The sequence below is a fragment of the Solanum dulcamara genome, chromosome 11, assembly GCF_947179165.1.
Source record: "Solanum dulcamara chromosome 11, daSolDulc1.2, whole genome shotgun sequence".
NCBI lineage: Eukaryota > Viridiplantae > Streptophyta > Magnoliopsida > Solanales > Solanaceae > Solanum > Solanum dulcamara.
The window spans coordinates 59,576,145-59,590,846 of NC_077247.1; the positions used below are offsets into that span (position 1 = coordinate 59,576,145).

The 14,702-nt window shown below is 38.7% G+C and overlaps 1 protein-coding gene across 1 annotated transcript; it reads left to right on the top strand.

The window, feature by feature from the left end:
- The first annotated feature begins 11,741 nt into the window (after positions 1-11,741).
- LOC129873399 (exocyst complex component EXO70E2-like) lies at positions 11,742-14,404 on the top strand. The gene is made up of 2 exons (XM_055948486.1): positions 11,742-11,918; positions 12,112-14,404. Exon 2 carries the CDS (start codon positions 12,245-12,247, stop codon positions 14,222-14,224), a length of 1,980 nt encoding a protein of 659 aa, XP_055804461.1. The 5' UTR covers positions 11,742-11,918; positions 12,112-12,244; the 3' UTR covers positions 14,225-14,404.
- The last annotated feature ends 298 nt before the right edge of the window (positions 14,405-14,702 follow it).

Genomic DNA, 14,702 nt, shown 5'->3' on the forward strand with positions numbered 1-14,702 from the left:
TGAAACACCTTTAAACCTTTGTATCTTGAGTCCCTGACCGAGGCAGTTTTCCGGTAGGGTAGTGGATGCATTGTGATCCCAACCTTTGTATCTTGAGTCCCTGACCGAGGTAGTTTTCCGGCAGGGTAGTGGATGCATTGTGATCCCTTGACCACGAGGAGGTGGCAAGGATAATGAGATATTGTGATTGAGGTATATGGTCTGCGAGACCCCCATGGGTCCTGCTTGGTAGCACAGCTCGGCAGGTGTATACGACAGGCTGTGCGACAGTCTTGATTCCACCGTACCACCACATCATTGCATCATCATATTGCATTGCATTGCATTGACATTTGTGCTGCTTGAATTATTTGATTAATTGTGATTATGAGTTGTTATTATACTTTATTCGTGCCACTATATATATAAACTGGCGGCACCGATGCCGAAGTGGGACTTTTCTATATGCAGGTGGAAGCGTTCCTTAGTTTACTTCATAGGTTTGATTAATTCCTTATACTCAGTCAGCTAAAACCTACTGAGTACATGTGAATTGTACTCACCCCTACTTCTGTGTCCCTTTTTGATGCAGCTACTAGTCGGGGTACCCCACGTGGCAGTTAATATTCTAGCGGATTGTGTAATTCTCAGATTAGTGGTGAGGTCCCAGAATTCGGATCGTCACTAGTCTATCTTTATTTTTCAGTCTTTTGTATCATTCAGAGACTTATGTTGTATCTTCAGATTCGAACCTTGTATTAGATGCTCTTTATACTTATGACACCAGGTTTTGGGATAATTTCTTCATTGTTTTTTTTCTTTTTATTTAAATCGTGGAATCACTTTCCTCTTTGGAAGTCTTGTATGAATTTTATTTTTAGGGTTACACATCAGATTGGGTTTTGAGATGTGTGCCATCATGACCTCAGTTTTTGGGTCGTGACAATTGGTATCAGAGCACTAGGTTCACCGGTCTTATAAGTTAAAGAGCAGGGTGTCTAGTAGAGTCTTGCGGATCGGTACGTAGACGTCCGTACTTATCTTCGAGAGGCTACAAGATACTTAATAGGAGAATTTCTTTCTTTTTACTCCCTTCGTGCGATTTATTCATATCAAGTGTTGTATACCTCTGATCTATTCCTTCTGCGCAGATGGTGAGGACTAGAGCCACAATTACTGAGGGTGAGGCTGCACCTGCTGCTCAAGCCCCAGTACGCGGGCGAGGTAGAGGACGTGGTGGAGTCAGGGGACGAGGCCGAGCAAGGGGAGCGGCACCTGCTCGTGGACGAGCTAGAGAGCTATCACCTGAGCCCATGTATGAGCATGAGGATGACTTAGAGCAGAAGACTGAGGAGGAGAGGCCATCCCAGCCTCCTGTGGTTCCCGATAGTACTCCGATGCTTCAAGAGCTATTGGTTCGATTATTGGCTAGACTGGATGGTGCTCCTACCTCTGGTATTATTTCAGGTACTATAGGTTCTCCTATCACAGTTGGTGCTACACCGCCAGTTCAGGGGCCTAGTGTAGGATTTCAGACTCCTGGTTCATCTTCAATGCCTTCTATTGCACCTCCGAGATTTGCAGCTCCGCCAGTTTCTGCTAATGCTGCCATGTCGGTAGCTGAGCAGAAGAGTTTTGAGAGGTTCGTTCGATTGGCACCTCCAAGGTTTGATGGTAAAGCCGGAGAGAAAGCCTATGACTTTTTGACTGAGTGTCAAGATAGGTTGTTCAACCTAGGCATTTTAGAGGCACATGGAGTTGCTTACACTTCATATCAATTTGCGGGAGTGGCCAAAGAATGGTGGAGGTCAGTTCTTGCTCGTAGACCTATTGGTTCTCCTATGATGAGTTGGGAACAGTTTACTGAGGTGTTCCTTGAGAGATTTGTGCCATATAGCCTTCGTGATCAGCGTAGGGATGAGTTTGACAGACTGGAGCAGGGCTCCTTATCTGTATCTGAGTACGAGACTCGCTTCCATGAGTTATCTCGTTATGCTATGTCGAGTATTCCCACCGAATTCGAGCGGATTCGCAAACTAGTGAAGGGATTCGCCGGTTATCTCCAGGAGGCTACAGCCTCTCTTGTACTGTCTGGGGGTACGTTTCAGAGTATTATTGATCATGCCAGGATGATAGAGAGTATCCGACGTGCTAGACAGGGCGGGGCCAAGAGGTTCCGTCGGCAGGGTCAATTCAGCGATCATTCCTCCAAGGGTAGAGAATATTCGGGTTCAGGAACCCATGGTTATCAGGGCAGACCAGTCCAGGCAGCTATTCAGGGTTCTTCGAGCTCCGGAGGTCGTTTTAACAATTCTAGTTATTCCCCACGGAGTTCAGGTCCTCGAGGTTGTTATGTGTGTGATGAGTTTGGGCATAAGGCCCAAGATTGCCCCAAACGTGCTCCTTCTAATGGACGGCCTGGGGCACCAGTTGTTCATTCTATAGATGCTCCAACTATTCGAGGTTCTTCGCAGAATACTAGAGGTGGCACCCATGGTGCTAGGGGTAGAGTACGAGGTGGTGCTCGTGGTGGTTCGCAGGCTAAGGGTGACCGTCAGTTATGCTATGCTATACCGGGTAGATATGAGGCAGAAGCCTCTGATGCAGTTATTACAGGTATTGTTCCAGTTTGCCATCGTTCTGCTTCAGTATTATTTGACCCAGGGTCTACCTATTCTTATGTGTCGACTTATTTTGATGTGGGTATTGATTATGTGAGTGAGTCCCTTATTGTGCCTATTACTATTTCTACCCCAATAGGTGAATCTTTAGTAGTGGATCGGGTATACAAGGGATGTTTGGTGATATTTTCGGGTAGAGAGACCCGTGCAGACTTGATTTTATTAGACATGCTTGATTTTGATGTGATACTGGGTATGGACTGGTTATCTCCTTATCATGCTATATTAGATTGTTATGCAAAGACCGTGACCTTAGCTTATCCCGGTTTACCTAGCTTAGTATGGAAGGGTAATCCGAGTTCATACCCTAAGGGGGTGATATCTTATATTCGTGCTCGTCGCTTGATGGATAAGGGTTGTTTGTCTTATTTGGCTCATGTACGTGATCTCACCACGGAGTCATCTCATATAGAGACTACGAGGGTGGTGAGAGAGTTTATGGATGTATTTCCTACAGACTTGCCGGGAGTTCCTCCTGATCGTGATATCGATTTTGTGATTGATTTGGAGCATGACACTAAACCCATCTCTATTTCTCCTTATCGGATGGCTCCGGCAGAATTGAAAGAGTTGAAAGAACAATTGGAAGATTTATTGAAGAAAGGGTTTATTAGACCTAGTGTATCACCGTGGGGTGCACCGGTTTTATTTGTGAAGAAGAAAGATGGTACTATGAGGATGTGTATTGACTATCGACAGTTGAACAAAGTCACTATCAAGAACAAGTATCCTCTCCCTCGCATTGATGATTTATTTGACCAGCTTCAAGGTGCATCGGTGTTCTCAAAGATTGATTTGAGGTCGGGTTACCATCAGTTGAGAGTTCGAGAATCTGACATCCCGAAGACTGCATTCAGGACTCGTTATGGGCATTATGAGTTTGTGGTTATGTCCTTCGGGTTGACTAATGCCCCGGCTGCTTTTATGGAGTTGATGAACCGGGTATTTCGACCTTATTTGGACTCGTTTGTGATTGTGTTTATTGATGACATCTTGGTTTATTCCAAGAATGAGGCGGATCATGTTAGGCACCTGAGGACAGTCCTTCAGAGATTGAGAGAGGAGAAGTTGTATGCAAAATTCTCCAAATGTGAGTTTTGGCTTGAGTCCGTGACATTCTTGGGTCATATAGTGACCAAGGATGGTATTATGGTTGATCCAGCCAAAGTTGCAGCGGTTCGTGATTGGGTTAGGCCTACTTCGGTTACCGAGATTCGGAGTTTTATTGGGTTGGCAGGCTACTATCGTCGGTTTGTTCAAGGATTCTCTTCTATTGCAGCCCCATTGACTAGGCTAACTCAAAAGACCGTGGCATTTCAGTGGACTGATGAGTGTGAGGCGAGCTTTCAAAAGCTCAAGGAATTATTGACTTCAGCACCTATTCTAGCCTTACCCGAGGAGGGCGTGGCATTTATTGTGTTTTGTGATGCTTCGGGAGTCGGCTTGGGTGGTGTATTGATGCAAAAAGGTAGAGTTATAGCTTATGCTTCTCGACAGTTGAAGGTACATGAGAAGAACTATCCTACCCACGACTTAGAGTTAGCAGCAGTGGTGTTTGTTCTGAAGTTGTGGAGGCATTATCTCTATGGAGTGCATTGCGAGGTCTATACTGACCACCGTAGCCTTAAGTATATCTTTTCTCAGCCGAATCTGAACATGCGGCAGCGTAGGTGGTTAGAGTTATTGAAAGACTATGACATTACCATACTTTATCATCCGGGCAAAGCTAATGTGGTAGCGGATGCCCTGAGTCGCAAAGCATTTAGCATGGGTAGTTTGGCCTTTCTTAAGGCTGTGGAGAGGCCTTTGGCGTTGGAGGTTCAGTCATTGGCTAGACAGTTGGTCCGACTGGATATTTCTACACATCATGGTATTTTGGCATTTGTGGAGGCTAGGTCTACTTTGATGGACCAGATTCGTACACACCAGTTTGAAGATGAAAAGTTGAGGGCCATTCGAGACAAAGTGTTGAGTGGTGAAGCAAAATCAGCCTCTCTTGATCAGGAAGGAGTTTTGAGGATTAATGGTCGCATTTGTGTGCCCAAGGTTAGTGAATGGGTACGTATGATATTAGAGGAGGCTCATTGTTCCAAGTATTCGATTCACCCGGGAGTGGCAAAGATGTTTCATGACTTGAAACAACATTATTGGTGGTGTGGCATGAAGAGAGACATTATTGATTTTGTGGCTAAGTGTCTAAATTGCCAACAAGTGAAGTATGAGCATCAGAAACCGGGTGGTCCTATGCAAAGGATGCCCATTCCTGAGTGGAAATGGGAGCGTATCACTATGGACTTCGTGTCTGGATTACCCATGGCATTGGGTAAGTATGACTCTGTCTGGGTGATTGTGGATCGATTGACCAAATCAGCCCATTTCCTTCCGGTGAAGACTAGCTACAATGCGGATCAGTTAGCTAGGATCTATCTTCGTGAGATTGTTAGGCTGCATGGGGTGCCTATCTCTATTGTATCGGATCGGGGTTCAGTGTTCACCTCTCACTTTTGGAAGGCATTACAGCGTGGTTTGGGTACGCGACTAGAGATGAGTTCAGCATTTCATCCCCAAACCGATGGTCAGTCTGAACGGACTATTCAGGTGTTGGAGGATATGCTTAGGGCCTGTGTGATTGATTTTGGTGCCCGATGGGACCAACACTTGCCCTTAGCAGAGTTTGCCTATAATAACAGTTATCACTCCAGCATTCAAATGGCACCATTTGAGGCATTGTATGGTCGTAGGTGTCGATCACCCATTGGATGGTTTGATTCTGTTGCGGTTGATGCATTGGATACTGACTTACTTAGGGATGCTGTGGAGCGGGTACGTTTGATTCAGGGTCGACTATTGACAGCTCAGAGTCGTCAGAAGAGTTATGCTGATAGGAGGGTTCGTCCCTTAGAGTTCATGGTGGGTGATTGCGTGTGGCTTAAAATATCGCCCATGAAGGGTGTGATGAGGTTCGGAAAGAAGGGCAAGCTTAGCCCAAGGTTTGTTGGCCCGTTTGAAATCCTGAGGAGAGTAGGTGGAGTGGCGTATAAGTTGGCCTTACCCCCTAAATTGTCAGCTGTCCATCCGGTGTTTCATGTTTCTATGCTTCGCAAGTACATACCGGATGAGTCTCATGTGATTTCTTATGATGCGGTAGAGTTGAGTCCGGATTTGACTTATGAGGAGGAGCCGACAGTTATTCTAGATAGGCGGCTTCGTAGACTCAGGACCAAGGAGGTCGCTTCGGTCAAGGTGCAGTGGCAGCATCGGCCTGCTGAGGAGGCGACTTGGGAGTTAGAGTCTGATATGCAGGCTCGATACCCTCAGCTTTTTGAGACCCCAGGTACTTTATTTTATCTTATGTTCGAGGACGAACATCCTTTTTAGTGGTGGATATTGTAATGACCTTGAGGGTGATTTTCGTAAATTTGTACAAAACACGCGTGAACAGTAACACGCGTGAACAGTAACTTTTTGGGCAGAAAATGCCCCTTTCTTCTCATTTCAATATTTTTCAACATTTGTTTGAGTTCTTGAACTCCTTGAGGTGATTTGAGAAGAGATTTTCGAGGCAAAGTGTTGGGTAAGTGATTTTTGACCTAAAACCTTCCTTTTTCATTAAGTTTTTGACGATTTTAACTCTTAAATTTTAGTTTCAAACCCCAAAAATCCTTGTTTCTTCCCTAATCCGAATTTAAGGAAAATTGTGATTTCCAACTCGTTTTGAGCTCTATTTTTATGGGTTTTTCAACCATGAGTTCCTTATTACCAATAGAATGGGATTGTTCAATAAATTTACAGATTTGACCCTTTTCGAAAATAGTTAATTTTTGGACCATTTTACCCCCGGTTCCGAAACCTATCAATATGGGTGTCATTGAACTCCTTGTGACGTGTATGTTTCATTGTTGATAGTGGGTTGTCATTCCGAGCGCTGAATTCGAGAGTTACTTGTCCGGTGGAGGTATTCGAGTGCGGTTTCGGCAATTGAGGTAGGTTTGGCTATCTTTCTTTGAGATTGAGATGGGGTAATTAATCATTCATATGTTATAGACTTTGGGATGGGGTTGTAGTATGAGTTGAGAATGTTATATATATTATGATGTCCGTGTGGAGGCTTATTTATTAATGTGTTGCCGTGACGGGGTTTATTTGTATTACATAGCCCGTGTGGGGGCCTTATTTGTTATCTTATTTGCTTTGAGAGCATGTGAATTATGATTTACCTAAGAGAGAGGCTTGAGTATATTATTTGACTTGTGATGCCGCCTAAGAGATTGAGTTGGGGGTTTTGAGCATACTTGAGTATTGAAATATTGTTGAGAAAGGGGTGAATATTTAAATGAAAGTGTGTTCTTCCCGTTACTATTTATTGAGGGTGAATATCATGTGTAGGTTAAGTTTTGAGAACTTTGAACATTATACCACATGTGAGTTGATTATTACTTCCATGCATATGTGTTTTGATGCATTCATCCTCATTCATCACATCATGAAACATGGGAAGTTGAGAAATATGGAAATTCTTTTTGAGAAAGAAAATGAAACACCTTTAAACCTTTGTATCTTGAGTCCCTGACCGAGGCAGTTTTCCGGTAGGGTAGTGGATGCATTGTGATCCCAACCTTTGTATCTTGAGTCCCTGACCGAGGTAGTTTTCCGGCAGGGTAGTGGATGCATTGTGATCCCTTGACCACGAGGAGGTGGCAAGGATAATGAGATATTGTGATTGAGGTATATGGTCTGCGAGACCCCCATGGGTCCTGCTTGGTAGCACAGCTCGGCAGGTGTATACGACAGGCTGTGCGACAGTCTTGATTCCACCGTACCACCACATCATTGCATCATCATATTGCATTGCATTGCATTGACATTTGTGCTGCTTGAATTATTTGATTAATTGTGATTATGAGTTGTTATTATACTTTATTCGTGCCACTATATATATAAACTGGCGGCACCGATGCCGAAGTGGGACTTTTCTATATGCAGGTGGAAGCGTTCCTTAGTTTACTTCATAGGTTTGATTAATTCCTTATACTCAGTCAGCTAAAACCTACTGAGTACATGTGAATTGTACTCACCCCTACTTCTGTGTCCCTTTTTGATGCAGATACTAGTCGGGGTACCCCACGTGGCAGTTAATATTCTAGCGGATTGTGTAATTCTCAGATTAGTGGTGAGGTCCCAGAATTCGGATCGTCACTAGTCTATCTTTATTTTTCAGTCTTTTGTATCATTCAGAGACTTATGTTGTATCTTCAGATTCGAACCTTGTATTAGATGCTCTTTATACTTATGACACCAGGTTTTGGGATAATTTCTTCATTGTTTTTTTTTCTTTTTATTTAAATCGTGGAATCACTTTCCTCTTTGGAAGTCTTGTATGAATTTTATTTTTAGGGTTACACATCAGATTGGGTTTTGAGATGTGTGCCATCATGACCTCAGTTTTTGGGTCGTGACACAGGCCAAGCCCATTTAAAGTATACTCAGCAACTAATTACTAAACATAATTTTCCCTAAACCTAAATAAGAGTATAAGAGATTCAGAGTGCCACTTTGCCAGTTGCCCTCTGTCTCATCTCTATTCTCTCATTCTCTCTCAAAGCTCAGTGTAGTGTTAAGTTGTGTATACTGTGTACTCTTCTTGACTGCCATGGTGGCTTGAAATAATTTAAACTAGTTTGATGTTGCTTGAGCATTGATTGGTCTCCAAGATGTCAACAGAAACGTTGTGGCTCCAAACTCCGGCGAACAACAGGCTATGCGCCATTGCTGCCCACCCGTGCCTGTTACACCACAAAACAACCAGATGAGTCAGATATCTTCTTTCTAAATTCTTTTTTTTTTTCGTTTGGTAGATATTATAAATATGTATTTAGTTTCTAAGATTTGTGTTTATCTAGATATTCTGAATTATATTTGTTATAGTTTAATTTTATTATTTTTGTCCAAGTCTATTTTCAGTGACTAAGTTTACTAATTTTTTTTAATCCTCAAATAAGTTATGCATTGTTAAATTGTCTTTATTCTTTTATTATTGGTTTCTCACTGATCTTGTCCTTCATTATTTCATGATATTATTTTCTATCATTTTATCTTCTAAAAATCACGTGTTGGTGATCTATTTAGATTAGTTTTTGTTTCTGCATTTAAGATATATGAATATATGTGATGTTTTTTTTTAACAACGTTGGATTTGTATTGCTGCTCCACTTGGTTCACAGTTAATTTTCCTTAATTTATTTGAATTGATTTCATTCACTGTTTAAGAATTTGTTGGCAACCCTTGTGTATGTCATTTTCATTTGACTACTTTTTATTGTTTGTCTTTTCTTTACATGTTACCATACCACCGATACACCGCCCGATAACCGTCCGATAATTGCTAATTCGATGCCGAACCAACCGATATCTTATAAGTTGGCTAGTGGATTAGTACTTTTAAAAGCCGATAACCGTTAAGTCAAACCGTTAAGCATAATAATCCGCCCGATAAGCACCCCTAGTAACAAGTCACTATTAGAAAATTTTGCTCTAGCTATTGGTCTTGGAACTTTTCTTCCCTTTTATGCTTTGTCAACAAATAAGAGTACTTGTCTAAAAAGAAAAATAAATAAATCAAAGTTGTTATTTTTGTTTTGTTCACCTTATTTTCCATCTGTCCATTTTTCAACATTAAAAGCCAAAATGTTTCTCCATTTTATTGCATTAATAAATCTAGAAGCAATCAACATGACCAAGATTGCTAATAAGATTTCCCTAATTTTACACCATCGTCCTAAAGTCTTAGCTAAATTTATCATGAATTTAAGTTATCGATCTTGATATTTTTTAAAAAAATTTAAGTTTATTGATTGCTGAATCATTTTCTGTCTTTTTTAAAGTTAAGCTGTTGACTCCTAAAAAAAAATAGTGCAAAAATTATTGATATTGTTAGTGTATAAAATTAAATGCATCATATTATTTTCCTTTGGTGCATGAGTATTTGTACCATTTCAGTTTGCTTCAATTAAAAAATTATAACTTGTTTATATTTGAATTTTTTAAACTTGAATATTCTCATAATCGATCACATAATTTTTTAGGAGGAATGAGATCTCTTACTTTTACAATTTAAATAGAAAAAATAATAATTAGATTTCTTATATATAAAAATAAAATCTATTATAAAATAAATATAAAATTAAAAAATAATTATAAAAAGCCACAAAACCATTTCTCCCATTTTATAGGAATAACACAACATGTTACTTGTAATTGAGTATTTTTTTTTTTTGGTAAATCGACATGTTTTACACGCAAGGACAAATGTCAATTTGGAGAAAATGTCATATATCATCCTTGAATTATTGGAGCATATCTAAAATAGCTTTTTAACTATATATTTATCGAATTTAGTATTTTAACTATTTAAAAAGTTATCAAATTTGTCACTTAACTATACACTTATCTATTCAAAAAGTTATCAAGTTTGATCGCTTAACTATACACTTATCGGTTTTAGTCCTTTAAGTATTCAAAAACTTATCAAGTTTGGTCTCTATTTTTCTTTTATACAAATAGCTTAGGTATATATTAACGGAACTACAATTTAAATAGAAAAAAAAGTTTTTAGATTTCTTATATATAAAAATAAAATCTATTATAAAATAAATATAAAATTAAAAAATAATTATAAAAAGCCACAAAACCATTTCTCCCAATTTATAGGAATTACACAACATGTTACTTGTAATTGAGTATTTTTTTTTTTTGGTAAATAGACATGTTTTACACGCAAGGACAAAATGTCAATTTGGAGAAAATGTCATATATCATCCTTGAATTAAAATAGCTTTTTAACTATATATTTATTGGATTTAGTACTTTAACTATTTAAAAAGTTATTAAATTTGTCATTTAACTATACACTTACCTATTCAAAAAGTTATCAAATTTGGTCGCTTAACTATACACTTATCGGTTTAGTCCTTTAAGTATTCAAAAACTTATAAAGTTTGGTCTCTATCTATTTTTTTTATACAAATGGCTTAGGTTTATATTAACGGAACTCATGTCTCTGTAAAATTAAATCTTAAACTTATTTATCAAGTTGTTTTCCTCTCTCTACTAATTTTTCTTCAAATTACTTTTATGAAAAACAACAACTAACCTTGACGATTCAAAATAAAATTAACGAGAAAAGAAGATACAAGTTCCGATTTTATTTAATAAAGGATAAAATGAAGCATATTACCATGCTAATGACTTGAACATTATGTTCCACTCTTTAGCGGTTAAAAATTCATAATCAGCATGACTTGTTTTTATTTTATTTTCATACAAACGAAAAATAAGAAATTTGATTTTATTACTCAAATTTCTCTCGTAAAATAAAACGATCTGAATAATAAAATTGATCTACTTCAAAACTAGAAAAAAGATCTTTAAAAACAAGTTGCAAATCTACAATTTTATAAATATCAACTTCTAAAATATTCATTCAATAAAGTCGTTAGAGTATAAAACTTGGATCAAAACATGTGAGTATAGAATTTTTAATTATATTTTTATTGCAAGAAATTTGTTTCTATTAAATATAAATAAATTTCTCCCACACCAAATGAGTAATAGCTTTTTAATAATAAATTTTAGCATATTCAAGTTATTAGTAGCAATAATATGCTTCACTCTATTCTCCATTTATTAAAATCATGACTTATACCATCTTTTCTCCTGAATTTTATTTTAAATCATTCAATTTAAGTTTTTTTTTTATAAGAGTAATTTGAAGAAAAAGTGATGGGGGAGAAAAATAACTGAAAAAATGATTAAAGATGTAATTTCACGAAGTTATAAGTTTCATTAATTTAAATTGAAATTATTTGTATAAAAATTAGCCAGAGACCAAATTTGATTAGTTTTTGAATACTTAAAAGACTAAAATCGATAAATATATAATTAAGGAACTAAAAATGATAAGTGTATAACTAAAAACCAAACTTGATAACTTTTTAAATAGCTACAAAATTAAATCAAATTAAAAGAACTATTTTAAATCAACTCCAATAATTCAGAGACTCTGACATTTTCTCGGTAAATTTCCATAAGATATTTCTCGAAGACTGAAGGTCAAAGCCACCTCACATGATGCACATATACTTTTGGAAGGTCGGTTTTCTGCACAAATTTTGAGCAGAAAACACTCCCTTTTTTCATTATCTGTCTGATCTTGTTTGCTGATTTGTTCTCTTTCTGCATAATCAAGATTTGAGCTATGAGGTTTGTGCATTTTCACCTTACTCTGATTCTTGATTCTGACCAATGTTTTCTTGATCCTAAAATCTGACACTTTAGTTAACCTAAAGTTTGCTGCTTTTCTCTTCCTATACCCCGCCGCCCCCCCTTTTTCGTCCTTCCCATTTGCCCTTAAAAAGGGATTTGGGTTAACTCTTACATTAGTTGATCTTTGCAGGTGATATCTTTCTTGGTGAAGTTCTTTGTTGATAGTAATTCCTTGGGTATCTTTGGTTTCATACAAGTTTAAAAGTTACAATCTTTACCTGTTTGGGATTAACCTTGAGTTAGTTTCTTGGTTCTTGAATTATATGGGAGACTGTGAACCTTCAGTCCCCCTAATGGAAGAAGAAGAAGAAAACCTGATAGCTGCTGCACAGAACATTGTAAAAGCGTTGGGCTCAAATAGGACTCTAACGGATGATGCTAGGAAAATTTTGGCTGATCTAGGCTCTCAGTTGTCTTCCATAACTAGAGTTAGTGAACCCCAAGATGAGGGAACTGATGAAACTGAGGAGCAGCTTATTGAGCTGGAGGAGGAGCTTAATTTAGTGCAGAGTAAGGTCATGAACTGGGAGGTGGGTAAGTCAATGATATGGGATTGTGGCCAGGAAGAAGCATATGAGTATTTGAGATATGTGGATCAAACTAGAAAGTTGATCGAAAGATTGGAGAGTTTGAACTTGGTTAAAGGTAGTAAAGAAGATGAGCTTCTGTGTAGGGCTCACGATCTTCTGCAAACAGCAATGAATCGTCTTGAGGAGGAGTTTACGCATTTGCTTGTTCACAACAGGCAGCCTTTTGAGCCGGAGCATATGTCTTTTCGTTCCAGCGAAGATGATACATTAGATGATGGCTCTATTGTGTCGTTTGGGGATGACTCAATTGAGGATGTGATTCAAAGAGATAGCATGAGTAGGGGCTCGGAGGAGTATATCATTGAACTGGTGCATCCAGATGTTATTCCTGATCTAAGATGCATTGCCAATCTGATGTTTGATTCAAATTATGGTCGGGAATGTTCTCAGGCATTTATCAATGTCAGAAAAGATGGTTTGGATGATTGCCTCTTCATTCTTGAAGTAGAGAAGTTGAGCATCGAGGATGTATTGAAGATGGAATGGAACTCGTTGAACTCCAAAATCAGGAGGTGGATACGAGCTATGAAGATCTTTGTGCGCATTTATCTTGCCAGTGAAAAATGGCTAAGTGATCAGATTTTTAGCGAGCTGGAAGCTGTTGGTTCGGTCTGCTTTGCTGAGGCCTCGAAAGCTTCAATCTTGCAGCTTCTGAACTTTGGTGAAGCCATAGCTATTGGCCCTCATCAACCGGAGAAATTGATTCGGATTCTGGACATGTATGAGGTGCTTGCAGATCTTATCCCAGATATTGATGCTATGTACTCTGATGAGGTGGGGTTATGCGTTAGAACAGAGTGCCAGGACATCCTTAGAAGTTTGGGTTATTGTGCAAAGGCGACTTTTCTGGAATTTGAAAATGCTGTTGCTTCCAGCATATCAGCCAACCCTTTTCCTGGTGGCGGAATACACCATCTCACTAGGTATGTCATGAACTACATGAAAACTCTTATAGATTATAGCAAGACACTTGATGAGCTTCTGAAGGGCCATGAGAAGGAAGATTCAGTGGCCATTTTACCAGACATGACACCTGATAGAGAAGAAGATAACAGAGACAGACGCTGTTATGTTTCTCCGCTGGCTCAACATTTTCGATCCTTCACTTCAATTTTGGAATGCAACCTTGAGGATAAGTCCAGGTTATACAAGGATGAGTCACTAGGTCACCTTTTCTTAATGAATAATATTCATTACATGGCTGAAAAGGTGAAGAATTCCAATCTAAGAACAATGCTTGGTGATGGTTGGATCAGAAAACATAATTGGAAATTCCAACATCATGCAATGAGCTATGAGAGAGCTACTTGGAGCTCTATCCTCTCTTTACTCAGAGATGAAGGGCTACAGAATCCGGGATCGAATTCTATCTCGAGAACTCTCCTCAAGGAGAGACTATACAACTTTTATCTCTCATTTGAGGATGTTTACAAGAGCCAGACAGGATGGTGTATCCCGGATAGTCAACTTCGTGAAGATCTTCGAATCTCAACATCACTCAAGGTTATCCAGGCATACAGGACCTTTGTTGGAAGACACACCAACAATATAAGCGATAAGTACATAAAGTATACTGCGGATGATTTGGAGAACTTCCTTTTGGATCTCTTTGAGGGATCTCCAAGATCTTTACATGGTTCCCACAGAAAGTGAGCTTAATATGCTAATCAGGGGTTTCTGCCTAAGGAAATCAAGATTCTTAATCCTCAATCATCATACTAGTGATACATTTAGATATATCTGTTTTTGTAATCTTATGAATTCATAACTTCTTGAATGTAGAAATTTGGTGTTATGTGCAAAAAGGTCAATGCCATGTACTTGTGAAATGCATAGAGCAAGTATTTGTTACTTAATTTTCCTGCTAACTTCATTGTCATTGTCAAAACCAGTTTGCTTAAGGTTGTCACCTAGGAGAATGTTAGTAGCTCTTTGTTAGATCTAGGCCTAGTTGGGTCCTGGAGAAAGCTACTTGTGCTTGGAGATTTGATATCTTGAATCTTGATTAACATGACAACATTTTGGAGATTTGATATCTTGAATCTTGATTAGCATAACAATTTTTTTTAACAGATGGAGTCACCTTGTTCACATAGATTTATGTCTGATAGAGACCATCATCCTTCAATCA